The 23,516-nt window shown below is 44.7% G+C and overlaps 1 protein-coding gene across 6 annotated transcripts in view; it reads left to right on the top strand.

The window, feature by feature from the left end:
• The window catches only part of BRCA1 (BRCA1 DNA repair associated), a 477,104-nt gene extending 467,303 nt beyond the window's left edge, over positions 1-9,801 (top strand). For 5 of the 6 annotated variants that reach the window (XM_069237765.1, XM_069237766.1, XM_069237761.1 and 2 more), the window contains exons 22-23: positions 7,090-7,147; positions 9,547-9,801. In XM_069237765.1, the coding sequence (XP_069093866.1) occupies positions 7,090-7,147; positions 9,547-9,656 (168 nt within the window). In that variant the 3' untranslated portion in view covers positions 9,657-9,801. Of the gene's footprint in view, positions 1-5,953; positions 5,969-7,089; positions 7,148-9,546 lie in introns of those variants that run through there. The other variant, XM_069237767.1, reaches the window with a different exon arrangement.
• The last annotated feature ends 13,715 nt before the right edge of the window (positions 9,802-23,516 follow it).

The raw sequence follows: 23,516 nt of genomic DNA, 5'->3' as shown, positions 1-23,516 counted from the left end.
TAGTCCCGGGTAAATTAGACTACTTCAGCAAGTGTGTCTCAGTCTTGAGTCCTCCCTTCTTCAGACCATTCTCTAAACGTTGCATTATAACACTCTTTAATGTTGCCAGACACAATACTATGGCCCAGTAAAGTGAAAAAATAACTCGTTTTCTGCAAATAAATTAACAAAAACATCAACCATATGCAATGTATTAATTACTGTTTTCAAAACTGTTAGCGGCTTATCCTTATTTCACTAGAAGATGTGCATTGAAATACACACACATTCTTCTGTTTCGTCCTTCCCAATTTTTAGATCTTACGTATAGACCACTTTTGTCTCATGTCATCGGACCTGTTGTGGGCAGTATGAATCCTAAACGTGGGCTTTGGGGCAGCCAATTGCTTGCTTACCATTGGTTGGCCTTCTTGTCAATCTTGCCTGCTTGCTTCTTATTTTATGGATTTTCTTCCTCTTTTTGTGGTTTCCCTTCCTCTGAAACATAGCCTCAAAAATGTCGTTTTGATTAGGTGACCTGTATTCTAACAGTGCTGCTTATATTCAGGAAAGTACTTTATTATTTCAGAACTCCATGCAATAGCATTTGCTTTTTGCTCTCTCACTAGTATGCTGCTTCTTCGCTCAAATTGTCCCCTGCACTTTCGATGTTGCTCTTCCATTACTCCCCACCCCTCTCATTTTGTTTCTCTATGTGCACTTGCACACCCAGACCCCCTCCGCCCATTGCCCAACTACGACCCTCACTGCTAATCCTGTCATTATACCTGTGTTTAAAATACTCCTCAAATAAGGGAGAATCTGAAATCAGTCTTCTTCTCTCAATCCAGCCGATAATACCTCTGATGTTGTAATTCCATTGGGATGTAAATCTGTATAAATCTTAGCGCTTTTTCTGTCTCAAACCATCACACATCTTTATAAAAACCATCCTAGACTTCATGTTTACCACCCAAAATGTAAATGACCTTATGCATTACGAGCCAGTTACTATGTACACAATTTTAGTAGAAATGCTATTTCTGCTCAAACTAAATGAATAAAGACATGTGCCTGAAATGCTTAGCCGAGGTTGCTGAGATGTCTAACTTGAATTGCATAATCCATGCATTCTCGCATGTCGAATGAACTTGCAATGTTATTTCGAGTCTGGCTGAAGAGGAATTATTTTTATTTTGTATCAATGCAAGTATTACTTAGATCTAATAAATATTTATTTATGTATTAAATGTAGAAGTACATCCAGCCACTAAGAAAATACTACGTTATCACAGTGGTTTGATTGACTACGTTTATACCAGTTTAAAATAAATTGTATAAATTAATATACGAAAAACTTTGATTAAAATGTAAACTATTGTTGTGTGTTTGTGAAGTGCACAGGCATCTGTGTTGAGTCTGCCACCTACCCTCGAGCACGGGATGACGTTTTACAATGCTATGAAGTTATAATGAGTCAAGACAGTGTTTTCATTCTATAATGTTTAGGACAGCGTTTGCAAAATGAACAAGCATTTGCAATGCAATAGGTCTCGGGTGTGCTTGAGTTTGAGCTATCGAGGTTGTGAATGCATAACTGGACTTTTCTTGCCACATAAACTGGTCATCCCGGCCGTCATGTCTCACTGCAGTGGAGCATTCATCTCCCATTCAGTGCTACTGGCTGTTTGAGAACATCTTCCTGCCTTCATTCTGTTTTTTACATTTTAACTACTTGAGCTAATATTATAGGTCTATAGCCATCTCCGTCCACTTCTGTTGTCTCCATCTGTTGTGTTTGTTAAAATGTAACTGTTACATGCATCAGCACATAAAGCCATGATCTACTGGCTTTGCCAGTCCTCGTTTTTAAAGCACTTCCATTCTGGTTTTCAGATCGTTTGTCAAAAGTGTGATGCAGAATGACAAACTTTCACAAGAGCTATGCACCACTTGCCCCCAGGCCTTCTTAAACTCTGTCCATTCTCCAGCCAGGCCGTGGGAGGAAATACATTGACCCATATAGCGCCGATTTTTGTTGAGTTTTAGTGTTTTTCCTGCTACACCAAAACACTAAAAGATGTAGGTGATCCAGCAAACAGAAAAAGGAACAAGCTAACCGTAAAATGATTACTTGATGGCTGTACAAATAGGTAACTAAATACATTTCATTCTAGCCATGTCTCTTGCATAGAGTGATACAAGTCAAAGCTCCGGAGGGAACTCAGTTTGGCCACTTTAGAAGTTTTATTTTTTAACTGTTATTTACGTCTGTACTCGCTGTTCACACCCAAACAGCAACGTCAATCATTTTTAGGCCAAACTCCTGATATAGTATCTGTTAGTCACCCAACTCCGTAGGATGCTATGTACCTCCGCTGTTTCTGTGTAAAATATGCGCACTTGGAATGCTAAGGCTGCTAGATAAATTATTGCCCATAGAAAAGGACCAACTTCTTTTCAGGCCTTCTCAGTCAGTTTACAGGACTTCTCTGTCAACATTGGCTTTGGAGAAGTGTGGCACAATGGTTAGAGCGGCAGACCCTGATGAAGAGATCTGGCCCGGGACCAGGGTTCAGTTCCTGCCTTGGCGGGTCTTGGGCTCAATTCCCTTGGACCAGATAATTCTCACCTCAGTGCCTAATCTAATTAATGGGTCCCACTCTGTAACTCTGGGCAATAGCTTGCTTAATCTCCACAACGGCCCTGACAGCGCTTGGCTGCCTGGCTTCATCCTGGGGGTGCTCAGGAGTGGGCGCCTCACAGGGAAAAGCCAGGAGGGGTTCCACAGCGGTATGCGTACAGCACCTTGAGACCCTAACGGGTGAGTAGTGCGCTATACAAGTGCAAAGTTTTACAGTTTTGCCGCACTTATATGTTCCGGATGCCCACCAATGGACTCTGGCACTTCCACCACCATGTTTTCTGACTGCATAAAGTGAAATAAAAGTGCCTCTTACTGTGCACCCTTAGCGTTAAAATAGTAATTACAGTGTTTTGAAGATAGTGCATGGTTAACAGTTTTGAATGAAATAGGTTAATATATTTTGTTATGCAAATACCACACTTCTGGACGCTTGCCAAGTGTGACAGTTTCACGTGGCTAAGCAAAATAAAAAGAAGGCTAAACTACAGAAACATAAACACAAATATGTGAGGGGCATTACAGCCTTTCAATTACTTCTCCCATTTACTCCATTACACTCCATTTTTCTGAAACCAGAAGCTCCATTTTCCACACTGCCCTATTTCTCACTGCCTTTGTTAATGAGAACAACAAAGAACGATGTTAAGGTATGGAGTGTTCTATAATCAGTGGTGCTATTTCTGGGAGAATCACGAAATAACAATGGTCACCTCTCCTTCTGAACAATCTACACAAGCAAAATGGAGGAACGTGGTGGCGCCTCCTCTAATTCTGTGCCCTTTTATCTGAACTAATCCGCTACTGTGCACAAAGCCTGGGTTACATAGGGGAAACAGAGATGCACATTTTGAACAGACTGCAAGCGAACATCATCCGCCACCCTCTTTCCCCTCTCCTGTTGGAGAGTACCTGTCTAGAAAATGTAAATCACTTAACCCTGCCTGGCTACATCAACATTCACAGTCACCAAAGAGATCAGCGCTATTCAGCAAGCATTGTGCAGGAATACAATGTCGATAATGTACAGAAGGCCCCCCTGCAAACAAACAGCGAGTTGAATCCTTTACGTGCTTGAAATCTTGCACACCATAGCTCAGGGACTTTCTAAATGGACTGCAGAGCCCACATGTTGAACTTTATGGATTAATGAAAACCGCTGTGCAGTTTAGAAGTTTTTAATTTAATCTACAACTGTTACAACATGAATATATATATACTAGTTACACAGTGAAAGCAAGCGGACCTCCGCAATCACTCCCATCACCACGGACCTGCATGCAGGCACACTCGGTAAAGAGAATCCAAGCCAAGGAAGGGCGGGAGCCAGGCAGCTGAGAGAGCGCAGCGAGAGAGGGCACAGAGAGCAGACGAAGAGCAAATGTGACCAGTATAACAGCCTGATTTACAGCCCTGTGTACAGCAAAGCTAAGCTGAAATCAAAAATGCTCTGCAAATGAAAAGGGAAGCTTTACCAAACACGAGCAGGAAACAAAGAGAAAAAAAGTCCCACAAAGAACAGATGAACACAACAAAGCGACATTATACAGTAGTTGGTCCCTGCTCCCAAAGAGGCAAAGGAGGGTCAAAGAGGCATGACTGGCCACTAGCAAGCAAGGATTTTTAAATGACACTGAAATGGACAAATAAAATGCCTTTAATCCCACAGAAGAAGTATAGTTAAATGTATACAAGAGTTCATACGCCTACACTCAACCTAAAAACAGGGGAGTGTAAATGTGGTACCCTAGTTTTCTGTGCCACCCTCCTAGTGGACAAATTCAGTATATATTTTTCCCTCTCAACCAGCAGCCTCCCAGTCTGCTTGCTAACTCTGCTTTCACACTAATAAAACGTTTCTTGAATTATGGGTGATTTGCAGTTATCATGGATGGGAAAGTAAAAAAGGATATGCTGCAAGCCATTCTTTGATCTACCTCTCTCCCCCACACCTTCCACTTATTCGGTTTCTTTCAGTGTCTGGCTGCAGGCTAACAACATTTCCATTTCTGATAACTTCCCAGCACTCAGCATTATTTTCATTCTGTTTGTAGGACGGCCAGTTGCACAACCTGTCCTGGTATATATGAATAGAAGCTGAATGAATGATTTGATGAGTGTCAGTAGGAGAGAAGTACAGTTGTTGATAGAATTTTTTTATGGCTGAGAATGCCATTAAGTCTGTCATGAGTCACGCTGATCTCTAGAGAGGTAGAGAGGGAGTGTGTCGAGTCATGGGTCGTTACTAAGATCACTCCTTCTTAAGTGTATTTTTTTAACTCTCTAGTTTTATCCTTCACTGTAGCTTCTGCGTCCCTGCTGTAGCCCACCTAGTGTCTAGAGGGAACTTACTTATGCGGTGTGAACTATGCAATTAACATTAAAATAAGATTAAAAAATAGAACAGTCCCAGAAAAGCTTCGGTTGAAGGGACCAGGCGGCTATACTTAACCACCTACAAAACGTTGAACCTTGACACGGATGGTTAGCTCCACCCAATCCCCGCTGTCTATGTTCATGACATCCTCGAAGGCACTGGCGGGTCCAGCGTGCACAGAGAATCGCTGTGGTTGGGCCCAGTGAGTCAACTGTGCTCATGCCTTGTGCACAGCACCTACAGGATACGCTCATGGGACATGACAGCGGTGCAGGGTATTGAGGCCAGTGTGTGAGGCACTAATGTTTGCATAGTATATTTCCAGGTGTAGCCTACCTGTGGAGAGGGCATGTCCCTCTGCCATGCTTTGTCCGCAACACATACCACTGCCAGTCAATACGCAAGGCAGACCGCTGTGCAGAGTGCACACAGCACATAATGTGCTCCAGTGGCCCCCCGCGTGCCCCTCTCCAGATCCCTCAGGTGTCACGTGACTAGCGATGTCATTTACATGTCATGTGAGGCGATGAACAGTGCATTTATGGGAGTCATTTGAGATTTTTTTTAAATTATTAATAATAATATTGTTTAAACTCTGAACCTAAAAGAGAACCGTAATGCCCCCAACGAAAACTGTTGTAACTGAATTTCTTGAGTTTTATACGTATTTACCTTTAATGAGTCATCTTGGCGAGTTGCGTAAACTAATGCTACTTGTCCATCTACAGGGCTATGCTTTGCGCACAGTACACCTGGGCGTAGCACAAGGGAATGGTGGCCGTGTGCACAGTGCTTATGTCTGAAGTACCCACAGTGCAGGGCTTTATGCCTCTTTTTTTTCTAAATGCTTATACTTCTCTCAGAAGATGGAAAGGCTAGGCTACACTTTAGTAAGAGCGCGTTAGCTTAAAACTAAACCAACCTCTAGGCAAGCCTGACATCTACTTTTACAGCTCTAATCAGCGCCATTGAAAGTATCCACAAACTTCCCAGTTAATCTGTGTGTACAAAGAAACTAAAGCGCAAAGAAGGTTCTGCGTTAAATATATAGTGCAGAGCCATGTGAGAAATGCCAGGGGCTGCGCAAAGGAAGGAGAAGTATCTGTTCTTTCGGGTGCTGTAGTGAACCCAGGATGCTGCTCAGAGACCCAGGATACAGGACAGCAAGGGGTGAGCTGGTACATGGCCTACTCGCACCTTTTAAGGCCCATCAAAGACTTTTCACCTACATTGTCACTTTTGAATTGGTTATCAATTAATATGAAGTTAATAGTGGGTTGTTGTAATAATTTGTCTAGTTAAGTGCAGAACTGCAATCTGAAGTGCTGCAAGGTATTCCCAATTCTTAGTACTTAAGAGACTGGACACAAATAGCATTTTTTCTTGCCAAGAATCATAGCATTTGGCCAAGTGGTGAAGCCATAGTTAAGACTCAGATTTCATGGCTTCAGCGTTTGCAATTTAGATTAAGGAGTGGAAATGGATTCTGGTGCTGGCTTCACCAAAAGAGCAGATTGTGAGAACCTAGTAAACTACACAATCGGACTCCTCTTCTGTGACTGAGGCTGCTTTGAAACAGTAGCAGTATTAAGTGTAATGTTACAATAAACCGCAGTGCATTTAGGCAGAATGTATAGATGATGATAAAATAGAAAAGGGTTAGAAACCCTTAAACTGAGACCAATATTCAACTCCCTTAATAGGACTTGTAAATGATTTCTAAAGACAACCTCTGGGGTTTTACATTTGACGCAATCAAAACCTCTGACCTGAAACGAGAAAACAAATCAGCAGTCCTTGTGTGGAAATAGTCTCTAAGATTTGGGGGCTGGTTAGATGATGTAGCTGACGAGTGGACATCAGCCTGACCACCGACTTGCATACTCTGCAGCCCATCCAATGCGGGCTACTGCATTCGAGGCATTGGTCGGTTGGGGAATTCTGGACGTTTCCTTGCAGGCTACTCCACTACAGCTTATGTTTATTTCACAAGTATGATTTCAGTCTCAGCATGCTTGTAACATAACAACGTCTGTGCAAAATATATATTGATACTACCTTTTTATTGTGTCTTTCGAAATCTCTGAAGTCTGCTGCCGTAGTGGTTGTGCAACCAGATGCCTGCCCAAAAGAAACTGACTTTAGTGGTAAGACTGCATCTCTATGCTCCTAATTTACATTTTTCTGATATCCTTATATACCTCTGTGTGTGTGTGTGTTTTTTTTTTTTGTCTGTATTGTGCCAAATACATTTAATTGACGGATTAATACTGGAAAGCGCGCAATACCCGATAATTTAAGACATTATAAAACCTCCATGGTAGAAACACAAGTCTTAAAAGAAAACTGTAGACTTAAAACACCCATTTTTAGATGGATGATTCTTGGAAATAAGCAGCAAAGCAACAGTAGATGGTAGTCTTGTGGTTCTGAAATTTTTTTGAGAATATCTTACTCAAGGTAAGCTCTTCTCTAAAGTAGTTCCCCTACCTGGTCACATCCGCCCACCTGGGAACTCCTACCACATCCTTACATTTCTGACTAGGTCAGTTTAAAAGCACATCCCCTGCCCACAGCCGCACCTATTTACCACTTGCTTCAAGGCAGTGGTAAATGTACCCTGATTTGGGTCCATTATTTTCTCCCAGAGGGGCAAAACACCAAGATTTGTAGCTAGTATTTCTTTGCCCACATATTATTTCCCATTCTGGGAGAAATAACTTGTAATTCACATTAACTCATAGACAGATACCATCTCCATTCATGCTCCAGTATCTCCCAGCGGAGGTAACAAGGAACTTTTAATGAGGCCATTAGAATTAGTAACCACATTAGTTTTTCAATGCAGGTGATTTTTTGCGTAGACAGCCACTCACTTTTCGAATATAAGGTAACTGTGAATAATAATTGCTCCTGAAAATGGGCAACCTTACCATCTGAGAGGCCATGTTGGTTGCCAACAAAGTAAATCAAATTAAAGTGCCTGGCAGTGGCAGATCTGTGGCCGTGACTACACAAGAAAGGATCAGTTTAGTTCACCATCAGCTAGTTTTACCAAATCACGTTCCCTCAAACAGCCATTTGGAGAGATGCTGCACCCTCAGTACCTCACCTCCACCGTTCTTCCAAGTAGTGTTACATCAAACAGTCATTTTGAAAGGCATGTGCACGATTCACATGTAGTGTCCTGGATGAAAATTAAAGTTTCATCCAATTGTCTCTTTCTAATATGGGACTGACACGAACTTGTGTATCAATATTGAAAAGGCTACTGAAGTGATATTTAGTTGATCAGTGAGGGTGAATTTGCTGAAACTCTATAGTTACTCTCATATGATAATGACCTTCAGCTATGACTTTTGGAAAGAGCATGTTTGGTTGATGTAAGTGATTTTTGGATATGCCCCGTTGCTCTGCAGGCGGCCTGTAAGTTCCCCAAACTAGCCGTGCAGTTGTACACAGTTGTTGTAAAGGTAGAATAATCTGTGCATATCCTCCGTATGGATCTGTCTGTTTCTAAGTCATCCCTTGTGCTTGCTTAGCGTAGAGAAGGTGGATACTATCGCTCACTTCCACAGTGAACCCCACGTTGCTTACAAGAAGCATGCAACAAGCCGTTTTATATGAGAATTTTCAATTGAATACTTTTACTAAACTTGTATTCTGATTCTACTTTTTTGGTGCTTACAATATATATTTTTAATAACGGACTTTTAAAGATTAGAGTTTTGTTGTATTTGCAAATTGACTGGCCTTTTTATAATTGAAATATTGTGTTACCCTAACTTAAAAACAGATTGATTAATATTGAGATAAAAAGAAAACACTTGTGCATTAAGTTCCCCTAGTATATATGACCCACGTGCGAGACTTCATTAAGTCTTATTTCCTCGAGGTGGACTAAAAGCACAAATCTGCATCAAATACGGAGGCTGTGGTTTCAGGTTCTGGCTAGGATAAGGGAAATCATGAGCCACAGATCTGTACTGTTAAGGCAAAGGAAGCTCGTTTTAAACAACCATACAGAGTTTCTGAAGGTTACACTTGGTGTGATGGTAAACTGGTAAGCAGTGTAAGCGTACTAGAAACATGTATTGGTCTGTGGAGAAACATGTTCAGCAATATTCAGTGTGCCCACAGTTGTCATTGTCCAAGACCAAAGGCTTTCTGAGTAACATGATGGAATTTGGCACCCATACTAAAAATATGTGTCTTTCAAATCCTATATTTGTTAAGCAAATTAATTATTTCTAAGCATTCGAGGTTCTAGCATAGTTTGTTAGACCGTGGGCCAGATCCCAGAGTGCGAGATCTCAGAAGACTGCGATAGGAACCCTTCATTGGGCGATCAGTCAGTTACAGGTTATATCCCCAACGGAGGTAGTGAGGATACTGCCGAAATAAAGAGGTCACGTCAATTTAAAAAAATATAGTCTTTTTTTTGTTCGTCCTTCAACAGCTTCATAAAGCTAGCCCCAGGCAACCATTCTGATATACGCTTCTATTTCATGACTGATTTCATTGTCTCTTGTCCTTTATTTTTCAGCCTTTAAGAAAAAGTACAATGTCACGGTGGTGACCCGGGAGTGGATGCTGGACAGCGTCGCGTGCTACGAGTGCCAACAATTCGATGCTTACCTTTTGTCGGATACTTGACCCCAGCTTTGTTTTTTCTCTCCAAGAACTTCTATACCCGCCTGTATATAATGTAAAGCTATCCAGACTGTGCAATTCACGAACTCTTTTTATCCAACGCTGCTGTTCATTTATTTCCAAGTGCATTAAAGTACATTGTATAGAATTTTTTGAGCGCATAATTTTATTCCGGGAAGCCGTGCGCAAGGCCTGTTATCGCTGCAGTCAGAAAATCCGGGGTACAAGTTGATAATGGCGCAGCGAGATAAGTAGGGGACGTATTAAGCACTTTCCTTTCAATGGAAGGTATGAATTTGATTTATTTATATCGCGCACATCCACCAAAGCCTACTTGCCCTTGAAACACGATTCACAAAATACTAAGAAAAGGTACCCACTGGGACAGACACAAACAGAAAAGAAAATACTAAAATACAGGCCTTGAGAAGAAATAAGCTCGGTTTTTCATAAATGCACACACTGAAGGAAAGTTGGGTTTAAATTAAAGCGCAACCGAGGACCAGTTTGGAGCATTTATAGGGCGGAATAGGTCAAGTGATAACCCATGAAATCAGTTGAAATATCAACTATTTTAAAATGTAGTTCATTAGCATGCATCTCTTGTTCAAGCGCCAGAACACCGAATTTATTGATGAAGTCAACACACTTTTTCCTTAGTATTGAATAGTTGCTGCGGGTGCCCATTTCTTGCCCATATCGGTGTTTCAGTAACTGCTTTGCTTTCTGCAAGCAGATAAGCATTCGCCAGTTTAGTTAACCAGTCCTTAAGGCCTAATGCTAACTCTGAATAGGAGCTTACCAGCTAGTGTCCTCGTCCAGTCCACTCCAAGCTTTCATTTGCATCTGGCACGGTAGAAATAGAGACCACAATATGATTTCTGAGAGAAGCATGAGCTTGTAGAATTCGAATTTATCACGAAAATATAGTAATCTTTTGGCATTATCTGCAAGACAGGAGAGATTGCTTTCCTCTCAGAGGCAATGTATTCCAAAATCCTAAAGCCATCACTCTGAATGCTCTATCCACACATCCATCTTTATTTGTTTCTGGGATCTACAGCTAATAAGCGTACAGGCTAATGCGTAGCTGAAGTGCTGTAGTGGGGGGGGACACTGATGGCCCTGGACCCATAGACATACTCTTAACAAACATGCACTTTGCGACTGCAAGCTAGTGTAGCTGTTCTAAAGCGGGATTAATTTACATTTTCCAAGTAAGAGGCACGCAGTGGGATTTTGTAGACATTGTAGTACCCATTTGAGAATGCCAAAATAAGTACTGTTCTGATAATCTAAACACACTTTAATTTGTTGCCACATAAGTGTCTGGCTAGGGAAGGAGTCCTCCGAGCCACACATGCACAAATTGGGTGCTTTTTATTACAGCATTTATCTGTTTCTCCATATCACTACCTCTTTCAACTCAAAAGCAACAGGGATATTTTCCTGGAGTATGTGTGTCTGAAGAACTGACGACTTTTAGAGTTGTTTTTGTTCTATCTCTTGCATTATACATATTGCATGACAGCATATGCCTTGCACAGACAGGAATGGCAGTGATGACACATACTCGAGCTTGGAGCAATCCAGAGGGACTTACACTCTTTCCATCAATGAGTACAAAAGTCACTGGTACTAGTGTGACCTACAACACCACCACCATGTTCTACTTAAAAAAGCAGGGATAACCAAGTCACCAGTGCTGTTAGAGGAAGTCCAGCTCCTCTGGGCCTGGAAAAACTAACAAAGCATTTCCCTGACTGCAGAACATCTTCCAGGAGTCTCCAATATGTGGGCCAATACCTTCTGGAGAATGGCAAGTGCTTCCCACATGTGGGAGCTGCATCAGGATCTAGTGACCTTAATCTTCAGCTGACGGGGTCACCGTTTTGGGCACCGTTTTGTAAATGCATCAATCATGAAATCTCATTACCTCACCAGCAGGTAGTGGTTAAAGACCGTTACTTATCCCTTCCCACTGCTTCCCCTCATTCAGAGAGCTCTTAGCAAAGCCAAGAATGATTCTTGCCAGTTAACACTTCAAATCTCAGCCTAGCCTCGCAAATACTTGTTCACCGATCTACACCATTCAGAAACTGCCCCTCACTCCTGGGCAAATGGCAAAATCTTCAGTTTGGAGAGAATGTCCAGATCCTTAACTGTAACTCAGTGTTCGATGGCATGTTTGGCTGTAGATACACATGCTTTACATAAGTCCGCCATCTAGTGTTGGGTCCAGAGTGTTACAAGTTGTTTTTGTTCAAAGAATCTTTTCGAGTCATGGGATCGAGTGACTCCTCCTCTTGGTGATACTGCTCATGGGCATTGAGTCCTTTGTTAGATTGTTTTCTCTCCGCCATTGGGCTCGGATGTGTGTTCCTCTTGCTGTAGTATTACCTCAGCTCAGTCTATTCTGAACTGTTCTCTTCCGTCTTTGTTTCAGCAACGGTATTGTACTATGATCGGGGTTTCTACATATCACGTGGTCGGTCCGAATTTCTGTACCAGTAGCCGGCTCATCACCCTTCAGGGGCGTTTGCACCCGTCTTGGACCTACACCTCCTCATGGTGTCGGACTACGCAGGTCTAATGGAACGTACTCCATTTCGGCTATACCAATCAACATCAGGTATGTACTTTGTGTCTCTCCCTGAACCACAACGAACAGAGTTGTGACGCATGTCTTTCCTCTCAGTCCAAGAAGACGCTCCGGGACCAAAGAGCTAGTCGGTTGGAGATAGCGTCCAACACACCAGATGACACTCCAGATATCTTCGAGAAGAGCACGCGCAGGAGGAGCCGGAACAGGAGGAGGCCTTCTCCATCGCAGACTCAGAGTCGGACATCCAATCCAATATTGAGAGACAACTTGTCCCCTCCGCGCAAACCATGATAGAACAGCCCCCAACTCCCCATACAAAGACTCTAAAGAAACCCTAGAAGCAGGTTGCCGGACCGCAACTGCCTTCGGGCCATGGTCGGATCTGAAAATCACCTTTGGATGCCCTGCCTTCTGACTCAGCACCGAAAACAACCAGTATCGACCTTCAGCTCAGCAACATCACAGGAACCTTCGGGATCGAGCAGATCCATTTAACCGAGCGCTTCAGCACTGTTAGAAATGGGGTCTTTGGTTGACAGTCAGGTTACCCCCTGTTCAAGCAAGGACCCTCACCCTAGTCAGGGTAAAAGAGAATCACCCTCAGCTTACCCCCTTGGTAGCTTGGCAGAGCAGTAGGCTTAACTTCAAAGTGCTAGGTGTAAAGTATTTGTACCAATACACACAGTAACTTAATGAAAACACTACAAAATGGCACAACACCAGTTTAGAAAAATAGGAAATATTTATCTAAACAAAACAAGACCAAAACTACAAAAATCCGACTTACACCAGTCAAGTTATGAATTTTTAAAGATTAAAATCAAAATTAGCGCTTAGAAACACAAAATGCTTCGAGGAGGTGTTAACACGGCGCCGTGACGGAGTCGATCCCAACAAGCCGACACCAGCGGCGCTGGGCAGGGAGTCGTGTAGACCCCCAAGTACAGTACCTGTGGTGAAGAATGAAAACAATTTGATGCACGAAGTCTGGGATCGCGGCATCTGTGCGAAACGTTGAATCGGCGCACTTCGAGTGGCGTCGGTCACAACGTGGTGCGGTGACTTCCACAGAGTTGCGGGGCTACAGCGGCGTCGGGCCTGCGAAGGTCGTCGTGTTCCAGCGAAGATCACAGAGTCGATTGCAGGTGGCATCACTGGATTCAGCAGCGGCGGCGGTCCGAAGTCGATTTCCTTGGATTTCCACCAGCTTTCCTTTCAAGGGCCCAGGGACTGGATAGGGCACCACTTGTCAGAGCAGGAGTCTCTCCAGAGACTCCAGGTGTTGGCAGAAAGAAGTCTTTGCTGTCCCTGAGACTTCAAACAACAGGAGGCAAGCTCTAAATCAAGCCCTTGGAGATTTCTTCACAAGATGGGAGGCACACAAAGTCCAGTCTTAGCCCTCTTACTCTGGCAGAAGCAGCAACTGCAGGATAACTCCACAAAGCACAGTCACAGGCAGGGCAGCACTTCTCTTCAGCTCTTCTCCAGGCAGAGGTTCCTCTTGATGTCCAGAAGTGATCTAAAGTCTTTGGTTTTGGGTGCCCTTCTTACACCCAATTTCCCCTTTGAAGTAGGCCTACTTCAAAGTAAAGTCTCATTTGAATGTGACATCCTGCCTTGCCCAGGCCAGGCCCCAGACACTCACCAGGGGGTCAGAGAATGCATTGTGTGAGGACAGGCACAGCCCTTTCAGGTGTAAGTGACCACTCCTCCCGCCTCCTAGCACGGATTGCTCATCAGGAAATCCAGACTACACCCCAGCTCCCTTTGTGTCACTGTCTAGTGTGAGGTGCAACCAGCCCAACTGTCAAACTGACCCACACAAGGAATCCACAAACAGGCAGAGTCACAGAAATGGTATAAGCAAGAAAATGCTCCCTTTCTAAAAGTGGCATTTTCAAACATACAATCTTAAAATCAACTTTACTAAAAGATGCATTTTTAAATTGTGAGCTCAGAGACCCCAAACTCCACATGTCCATCCGCTCCCAAAAGGAATCTACACTTTGATCATCTTTAAAGGTAGCCCCCATGTTGACCTATGAGAGGGGCAGGCCTTACAACAGTGAAAAACGAATTTAACAATATTTCACTGTCAGGACATATAAAACACATTACTATATGTCCTACCATAACCATACACTGCACCCTGCCCTTGGGGCTACCTAGGGCCTACTTAGGGGTGTCTGACATGTAAGAAAAGGGAAGGTTTAGGCCTGGCAAGTGGACACACTTGCCAAGTCGAATTTACAGTTCAAAACTGCACACACAGACACTGCAGTGGCAGGTCTGAGACGTGATTACAGAACTACTTATGTGGGTGGCACAACCAGTGCTGCAGGCCCACTAGTAGCATTTGATTTACAGGCCCTGGGCACCTCTAGTGCACTTTACTAGGGACTTACTAGTAAATCAATGCCAATCATAGATCAACCAACAATACAATTTACACAGAGAGCATATGCACTTTAGCTCTGGTTAGCAGAGGTAAATTGCTCAGAGTTAAAAAGCCAACAGCAACAGGTCAGAAAAAAATAGGAGGCAAGAGGCAAAAAGATTGGGGATGACCCTGCATAAGCAAAAAAGTCCAACACGACCCCTACCAGGCTTTAGGTTGGTAGGGGGTCGTGTTGGACTTTTTTGCTTATGCAGGGGAGAACAATCAATACCTTGGTGTACTTCCCTGATTGGGGCGATAGAACAGGGACCCAGGCCCACAACAGCAGGGGCATGTTCAATGACCGTATTGAAGAGGATTTCCTCTTTGACACCTTGACTACTACACATAAAGATAGTAATTTTCTGCCTATGTTACCTGGTATGCTTAGACATGCTAATGACATTTTTTAAAGAACCGGTAAGGTCTCGGGTTATCATCCGAAGGGTGGATAAGAAATGCAAAGTGGTACCTACAGACCTTTTATTTATATGGGCTCAAATCCCTTCAGACTCAATAGTGGCCAGTACAGCACGCAAACGTGCTAATAGTCAGTCCACAGGAGATTCGCCCCTTCCTGACAAGAAAAGGGAAAAAAAATGTGATGCAGCAGGAAAAAGAGTAGCTGCACAAGTTGCCAGTTATTGGCATGTCACCAATTCACATGAACTTTTGGCATGGTGTGACAGGGCCCACTGGGACGAAATGGAGGCTCTCCTTCAGTACTTCTCAGAGGAGCATCGTAAAAGGGTGCAAGTGATAGTATCAGAAGGACAAACTATCTCCAATAGTTCTTCCATTAGGTATGCAACTGATGCGCAGATACCACAGCATGTGGTATCAATACCAGTATTATTATATGTAGACATGCTTGATTTAGGTGTTAAGGTTTCAAGCCAGAAATATAGCACCCAGTCCACGGCATGCCATTTGACAGAGAACACGTATTTGGCCAAGAAGTGGATAGCACTATAGAAAAACTTAAACACTCAGACACAGCAAAATCTATGGGGGCATTACTCACCATCACACACTGTGGTAATTTGTCACACCATCCTCTACCGAGCCTTCCACCTCCCAGAACAAACAAGGTTTCCATTTCTGCAATAGAGGTTCCTTTAGAGGATCATAGAGCGATTCAAACAAAGGCAGAGGGAAGACATCTGCCTTCGCAGGACCTGCCTCCACTGCACGCCAGTGACTACTTACACCTTCCACCACCTCACACCTCTCCAGTAGGAGGAAGCCTGGAAAAGTTTCTACCCACAATAGTCCAATATCACCACAGACCAGTGCAGGGCGGCTGGTGACAGTTGATAGTGATTGGGCGTATAAGTTGGGTGTGACTTTTATGTATCAAGTGAAGCGAGCAAGCTTAATGGGCAGACGTGGAGTCTAAGGTGAGTTCTCCTCCCAAGAAATTTTTTGAAAAAGATTGACAAATGGTGCGTTTGAAAGCAAATGAATTTAGTGAGAAAGCAAAGTTTATAAAGCAGTGGGAACGTATAGTGTTGAAATACTAAACACCTTAAAATCTTCCCCATATCTTATTGCATTATACATTAATGTGCAAATTGTATAGCGAAACAACTTCAGGCCCTTTATAGTGTGTACTTGCCCAGTCTCTTGCACTGTATGCAGCATCAACTTCAGAAGAAAATGCTCTAACCAGGCATCAGGAAGCACCCACAGCTGCTGGCTGCAGTCAATCATACAGAAATATGTGCAGACAGATCTTTAAGTGGGATGAAACAAAGTGTGGGCTCTCTAAAAGGGAACATGTAAAATGAATTTCTGTGATTCCCTTAGTGTGCCACCTGGCCTGTATTTGGTCTCTCTTTGAGATGTTACTGCATCTAGAAAAATAACACAATAATTGACATACACATAAAACCTGTCAGTACTATTGGCTTTGTCAGTGGTTGTTAGCTGTTTAAGATAAATGAGTAACAACCAGGGGTGGACTGTGAACTCCGCTCGCAGAGTTTTTCCCACTCTGCGCTCCGCTTAGAGCAAGAAGTTCCGAAAAACTCTGCATAGCAGAGTTCTTTTCCTCATTGTCACTCGCCAACAAAGAAAATCTTAATCCAGACCACCTCCCAGCGAGATTTCTCAGCATCGGCAGTTGCAGATGGTCACTACTGCCCGCATTGAGAAATCTTCCATTTGCATTGAGGAAGCTGTCACTCGAGCAGCAAAAAAAACAGCGCTCTTACACCTCGTGTGGTGCAGTTCGTCTTGATTTTTCCGTGCAGGACAAACACCCGGCGCAAAAAAATCAGCGCGAACAGTGTAACCTAAAACACTCTGCCGATTGCGGAACTCCACATTGCGCAGCAGAATTTTTTGGTCACTTTGCGGAGCTACGCGCAACGGAACTCCGCAAAATCCGCACAGGCCTAGGAACAACAATGATTAGTTATAAATGATCAATACTGGAAATGCTTCAATTCTGAAATTGTGAGACAGTGAATTAAATATTATTGAGGCCTATGGAAGGAGTATGGCCTTCAGTTATGTGTGCTTTATGTTAGATATGTATGCCCTTTTTCTCTTCACATCTCATCCCTCTTTTCCCTCTCCCCTGAATGCACTCCCTCACATCTCCCTCATTTTACCACTCCAAACATACACTGCACTCATTCCCATTTAAGACCTTTATTTCATTTTGCTTTTGCCTTCTAAAGATGTTGACCCCTACGCACCCCTTCACACACATTTACACAGAATTTCATTTGCAGCTGGAATATATGATCAGTGTCCTGTGTGCTCTGCGAGAAACCAAGCCACTGTCAGGCACTTTGCTTTGCCTTCAGCCTCTGCTCCAGCGCTCTCAATCAAAGTCCCTCATAAGCACCTGGCATGAGTCAAAGTACGCACTATGCAAGAGTAATACAATGCACAGAAACACAGCATAACTCTCTTTGATAACGCAGCAATAAGTAAAACATGTGAAATAAGAGGAACTAAATGGCTGACACACATTACACACATTTTAACATTCATTGTTAGCATATCAACCCATGTTTGTGGCATTACCATTATGGGCATAAAGACAGGGCCAATTTTAACCCCATACAGCAGATGACTGCCTTTACTGTAAGCACATATTTCTTCCTTTGCGCTTGACTCGTGAGACCCATTTCGCAAGGGAGCAACAATCCTGCTCATCTATTGGAACAGTTTCACAAGGAACAAATACAGCAGCTCCACTTCTAAAGGAGCAAGCGATCTGCAGAAAGGGCCTGGAGTGTCACATGGGGGAGGTTAGCATGGCAAGGGGTCTCAGTAGAATAAAAATAACAAAAGATTAGCATTATAACCCTTACCGTTACTGAAGACAATGCACTAAATCACACATGCTTGCATCCACTCCTACTGCGAGATGAATGTGAACTATGCCTTGTAATGGCAGATGGCTGCCCTCACACAGGGAAGAAGATTCCAACGCCCAAAATCATGACGCTAAAGGTGTCACTGGCCTATAGTGGATACTGCCATAGACCACAATGGAAATGAAGGGCTTCGGAGCAGTCAGCCCTGCGTCATGCGTCACAGTGTAGAAAGTTGATTTACTGCCTGGCTTCCGTCTTGTGCTTCAAAGTGAAGAGGGGCAGGCAGCCTAGGACAGACAGCCCGGACTTAAATGCATCGATTTGTTTAGAGATCGGATCGGATCTCTAAACAAATCGATCTGTTTCATATTTTTATATGAATGTGTAGGAATTTCAGAGGGGCACAGCCCCTCAGCCCTAAATGAGAATGAGAAACTGCCCCTGGACCAGTGGGTTCTCTCAATTATCCAACATGGTTATTGTCTGGAGCTCACTTCCACGCCACTAAACGTTTCCCCTCGCACTCACAAATTCTCACAAGAACATATTACTCTTCTAAAATAGGCCGGAAAACCTACAACCAGACAGTGTTATGCTTCAAAATGGAAACATTTTGTATGCTACTGTCAGCCTTAATACATTGACCCACTCAAAGTCTGTCCAAGACATTGTTTGTTATCTGCTACATTTACAGAAAACAAATTTAGCATACTCATCTATTTGTCTTCATTTAGCAGCAGTAGCTCCTTACCTCCAAAACATACATCACATCTCCTTATTCAGAAATTGCAGTTATCAAAGCCTTAATGGAAGGTCTCAAAAGAGTCCTTCCACCCAGGGTACCTCAAGCACCATCTTGGAACCTTAATGTTGTACTTACTAGGCTCATAGGTCCACCATTGGAGACAATGCATGCATGCCCTCTACAATTCCTTTCATGGAAAGTGTTTTTTTTTTGTATCTATCACTTCCCTTAGACATGTAAGTGAACTCCAGGCTCTAACCTTAGAAGAACTGTTCTTCCAAATACACAGAGATTGAGTAGTTCTTCTAATAAACCCTAAATTCCTTACAAAAGTAATTTCACAATTCCATCTCAACCAATCAACTGAATTACCAGTTTACTTTCCACAACCAGACACTGTTGCAGAAAGAGCTCTTCACACTAGATGTTAAAAGGGCTCTCATGTATTAGATTGATAGAACCAATGAGTTTAGGAAATCTAAGAAACTTTTTGTTCCTTTTTTTCACTACCTCATAAAGGCAAACTGTTAGAAATGGGGTTTCTGGTTGGCTAGGGTATGCACATCAGACAGGCAGAACCTACCCACTATAGTCAGGGCAAGGGAGTTAAATGTCCAAGATAACCCCTGCTCACCCTCTTGGTAGCTTGGCATGAGCAGTCAGGCCTATCCCAGAAGCAATGTATAAAGAGTTTGCACAACACACAACACATGTGACACAATATTTCCACCACAAAGGGAACACAACACCAGATTATATGAAAATATACTGTCTTGTACACAATGCAATTATTAGACCAAACATAACATATCAGTACTATCCTGCTACCTTAGCAGATGTCAGAACATTACACATTAGTTACCCTGCAAAACTAGCAGTAGTCACATATAACACACAGTTTACTCAATATTCTGCAACATAAGCAGTAGTCAGAAAAAATGTTACTACACCAAAAAGAATATCATAAATGCCCATAGTAGGAACATTAGAAAACATATGGCAAGTTAGAAAAACATATTAGCATGGGATGCCCATAATAGGAACATTTGCATACATATATGAAGGCACCATAAACAGGTAGGCAATATATGCATCACCAAAGTCTCTAAAAAGAACCTATGATCTATATTGTCCTGTTAAAAGTACCTGTGTAAGATGAAGCAGGCACCTCCAGTGCCTAGAAGAACGAAGAAGGTGAAAAATGGGGCCCCCGGTGCTCCTCTGCGCAAAACAGGAGCCTCCCTTATCTTTTAGACCAGAAGAGGGCGGCATGCACCTCCTCTCTTTCCTAGACGGGCCCCTCTGGGGACCCGTGATAACTAGAGGGCTCCCCCAGGCCTCAACCGGCCCTCACGAGGGGGGACCAACGTCCTCAAGATAAGGTGGGAGGAGGGGGGCACCTCGCACCCCTTCCGACTTTGCAATGGACCCCTCCAGGGGCCTGTGGTCTCCTAGGGCCTCCCCCGGGCCGGTCTGGGCCCTCTGCTGTGCGGGGAGACCACAACAAACCAAGACTGGCCCACACGGGGTCACAGCAGGGAGTCCGGGAGGTCGAGGGAGCAGGGGGTGCCTCTGGTGAGGCTTTCCTTCCCCCTGCTTGGCAAAAGTCCTTTGGGAAGGGGCCTGGTGGGGCGAGGGATCCTCCGATGAGGTTTCCTCTGCTGGCGGGCTCTCCCAATGCTCGGCAGCCCACCCGACCGCCGAGAAAGAGGCAGGCACCAAAGTTGGTGCCTGCCAGTGCCCCGGGGGCGCTCCACGGACTGTGCTTCTCCCCGGACTGTGCTTCTCCCCGGGGGCACAACAGGAGCGCTCATGCTACTGATGTACTGAGAGGTTTCTTCGTGTGACCTGGGGGCACAGAGAGCAGCCCGGGTCACGGTGCTGAACTCGTACAGGCAGTACAATGTGCGCTCTCAAGCGCTAGGGAAGGATCACAGTGTAGTGTTTTTCCCCAAACGCTAATTCTACCAAAGGTGAAGCACTTCCCTAAGCGCTAGCCTTTTCAAGTATTGAAGCACTCCTCGTGCTTCAGGGACAATGCAGGAGTTAGGGGTCACAGCACCCTGCCCCTGGGGAGCAAAGCTTGCAGGAAAAGGCCTACAGGTGGAGGGCCCAACAACAGGCCAGCACAAGGAGTATGTAGCAAGTCCTCTTTAGTGACCAAGCAGGTCACAGGTCAGCACAGCAGCAGTCGTCCATGGCGGTTCCTGGTGAGTCCTTCCATCAGTCTGTGTCCAGTTCCAGGTAAGTTCAAAGAGTCTCCAAATTGTGGGGAAAATTCCCTTGTACTTAGACTCAGTCCTTACAGTGTTTTATAATGGCAGGGAGAGGAGGTTCCAGCCAGTTTAAGCTGGTTCTGGGAGTGCCCCTCTCTCCTTCAGCACAGGCTCCAAACATCAGTGTGGGGTTAACGACCCTATTGTGTGAGGCCAGGGCACAGCCTTTACAAATGTAGGTGTGCCCTGCTTCTCCTTTCTCTCAGCCCAGGAAGACTATTCAGTATGCAGATGCACCTCTGTGACACCTCCACCCTCCCTGTGTTCAGGGTGTCTGAGAAGTATGCACAAAGCCCCAACTGTCAGTCTGCCCAGACGTGGATTGGAGTCAAGCTGCAAAACACCAGAGTCATAGGCACAGATAAATGTGCACTTTCTAGAAGTGGCATTTCTGTGATAGTAATAAAAAATACACCCACACCAGTAAGCAGCACTTATTATCACCATCACAACCATACCAAACACGACTACGCTACCCCTCATAAATCAGACAATACTCCTTACACATTAGGCAGGGCATTTCTAATGCAATCCTATGAGAAGGCAGCACTCACAGCAGTGAGACACCAAGTTAGACTGTTTGTCACTACCAGGACAGGCCACGCAACCTGGCACATGTCCTGCCTTCTACATACATGGCACCCTGCCGATAGGGCTAGCGAGGGCGTACCTTAGGGGTTACTTACATGTAGTAAAAGGGGAGTTCTGGGTCTGTCAAGTAAATTTAGATGCCAGGTCCCTGTGGCAGAAAACTGCGCACACAGGCCCTGCACTAGCAGGCCTGAGACAGGTTTGAAAGTCTACTTCATTGGGTGGCACAAGCAGCGCTGCAGGCCCACTAGTAGTATTTAATTTACAGGCCCTCGGTATAGAGATACCACTGTACAAGGGACTTATAGGTAAATTAAATATGCCAAATAGGTATAAGCCAATCATACCAACTTTAGATGGGAGAGCACTTGCACTTTAGCACTGGTCAGCAGTGATAAAGTGCTCAGAGTCCTAGAGCCAACAGCGAGAGGTCAGAGAAACCAGGAGGAAGGAGGCAAAAAGACTGGGGATGGCCCTGTGTAAGGAAAAAAGTCCAACACGACCCCCTACCAGCCTAAAGCCAGGGGAGAACAATCAATACCTTGATGTACTTCCCTGATTGGGGCGATAGAACAAGGACCCAGGCCCACAAGAGCAGGGGCATGTTCCAGTTCTACGCCTTCCTGACTCCACTTGGATCTCTGTCAATGCTTCCCAGGCAACCTAGGCCAACCCACGGGGGCTCCCTAGCTGCCAATGGCCAGAACCAGGCCATCAGAACCAGACCATTGACCCAAGGGTACGTCGCTCCCCCTGCCGCTGCAGCTCCACCAGCCCAGGCTCCTGACACCTCCCAGCAAGACCTGCTAAAAACAGTAAGTACTCCCCCCGCCCAGCCCCGCGCTACTCACCTCTCTTCTCCTGTACCTCTGTCTTCTGCCTTCCGCTCCCTCCTCCAACCTCTCTCCGCACCTCTGCTGTCCTTCTTCCCTTCGCTCTCTGCTCCTCTTCTGCAGCCCTCTTGCTGCGTGTTCTGCTCTTCCTCGGCCCGCTCCTCTTCCTCACTGCGTTCTCTTCCTGCTTCTTTCTTCATCCTTGGTCTTCATCTGTGCTCTTCATCTGTGTTCTTCCTCTGTGTTTCTTCTTTCTCCTCTGCACCCCGACCTGCGTGTTCTCTCTTCTTCTGTGTCCTTCTACTGTGTTCTTCATCTGTGTTCTTCATCTGTGGTTCTTCTTTCTCCTCTGCACCCCGACCTGCGTGTTCTCTCTTCTTCTGTCCTTCTTCTGTGTTCTTCATCTGTGTTCTTCATCTGTGTTTCTTCTTTCTCCTCTGCACCCCGACCTGCGTGTTCTCTCTTCTTCTGTGTCCTTCTTCTGTGTTCTTCATCTGTTTCTTCTTTCTCCTCTGCACCCCATCCTGCGTGTTCTCTCTTCTTCTGTGTCCTTCTTCTGTGTTCTTCATCTGTGTTCATCTGTTTCTTCTTTCTCCTCTGCACCCCGACCTGCGTGTTCTCTCTTCTTCTGTGTTCTTCATCTGTGTTTTTCTTCTTTCTCCTCTGCACCCCGTCCTGCGTGTTCTTCTCCTCTTCTTGACTCCTCTCCCTTCTATCTTGACTCTTCTCTCCTCTTCTTCTTTACCCTTCTTCTTGACTCTTCTCTTCTGTTCTTCACTCTTCTCTCTTCTGTTCTTCACTCTTCTCTCCTCACCTCTTCTGCTCTTCCATACTCCCCTCCACCTCTGTTCTTCCCTACTCCCCTCCACCTCTGTAACCCCCCCTCCCCTACCTTTTCTCCCCTCCCCTCTACCTGACCCCCCCACCCTCCGCTTTCCCGCCGCCACCTCCTGCTCGGCCCCGCCCCCCCCGCTCCCATTTGTCGCCTGCCCCCAGCTGACCCCTCCTCCCCCCCTCCTCCCTCTTATGGCTGCCGCTGCG

Source organism: Pleurodeles waltl, chromosome 6, assembly GCF_031143425.1.
Source record: "Pleurodeles waltl isolate 20211129_DDA chromosome 6, aPleWal1.hap1.20221129, whole genome shotgun sequence".
Classification (NCBI taxonomy): Eukaryota; Metazoa; Chordata; class Amphibia; order Caudata; family Salamandridae; genus Pleurodeles; species Pleurodeles waltl.
The sequence above is the reverse complement of the archived record's forward strand: the minus strand, read 5'-3'. Positions and strand labels throughout refer to the sequence as shown.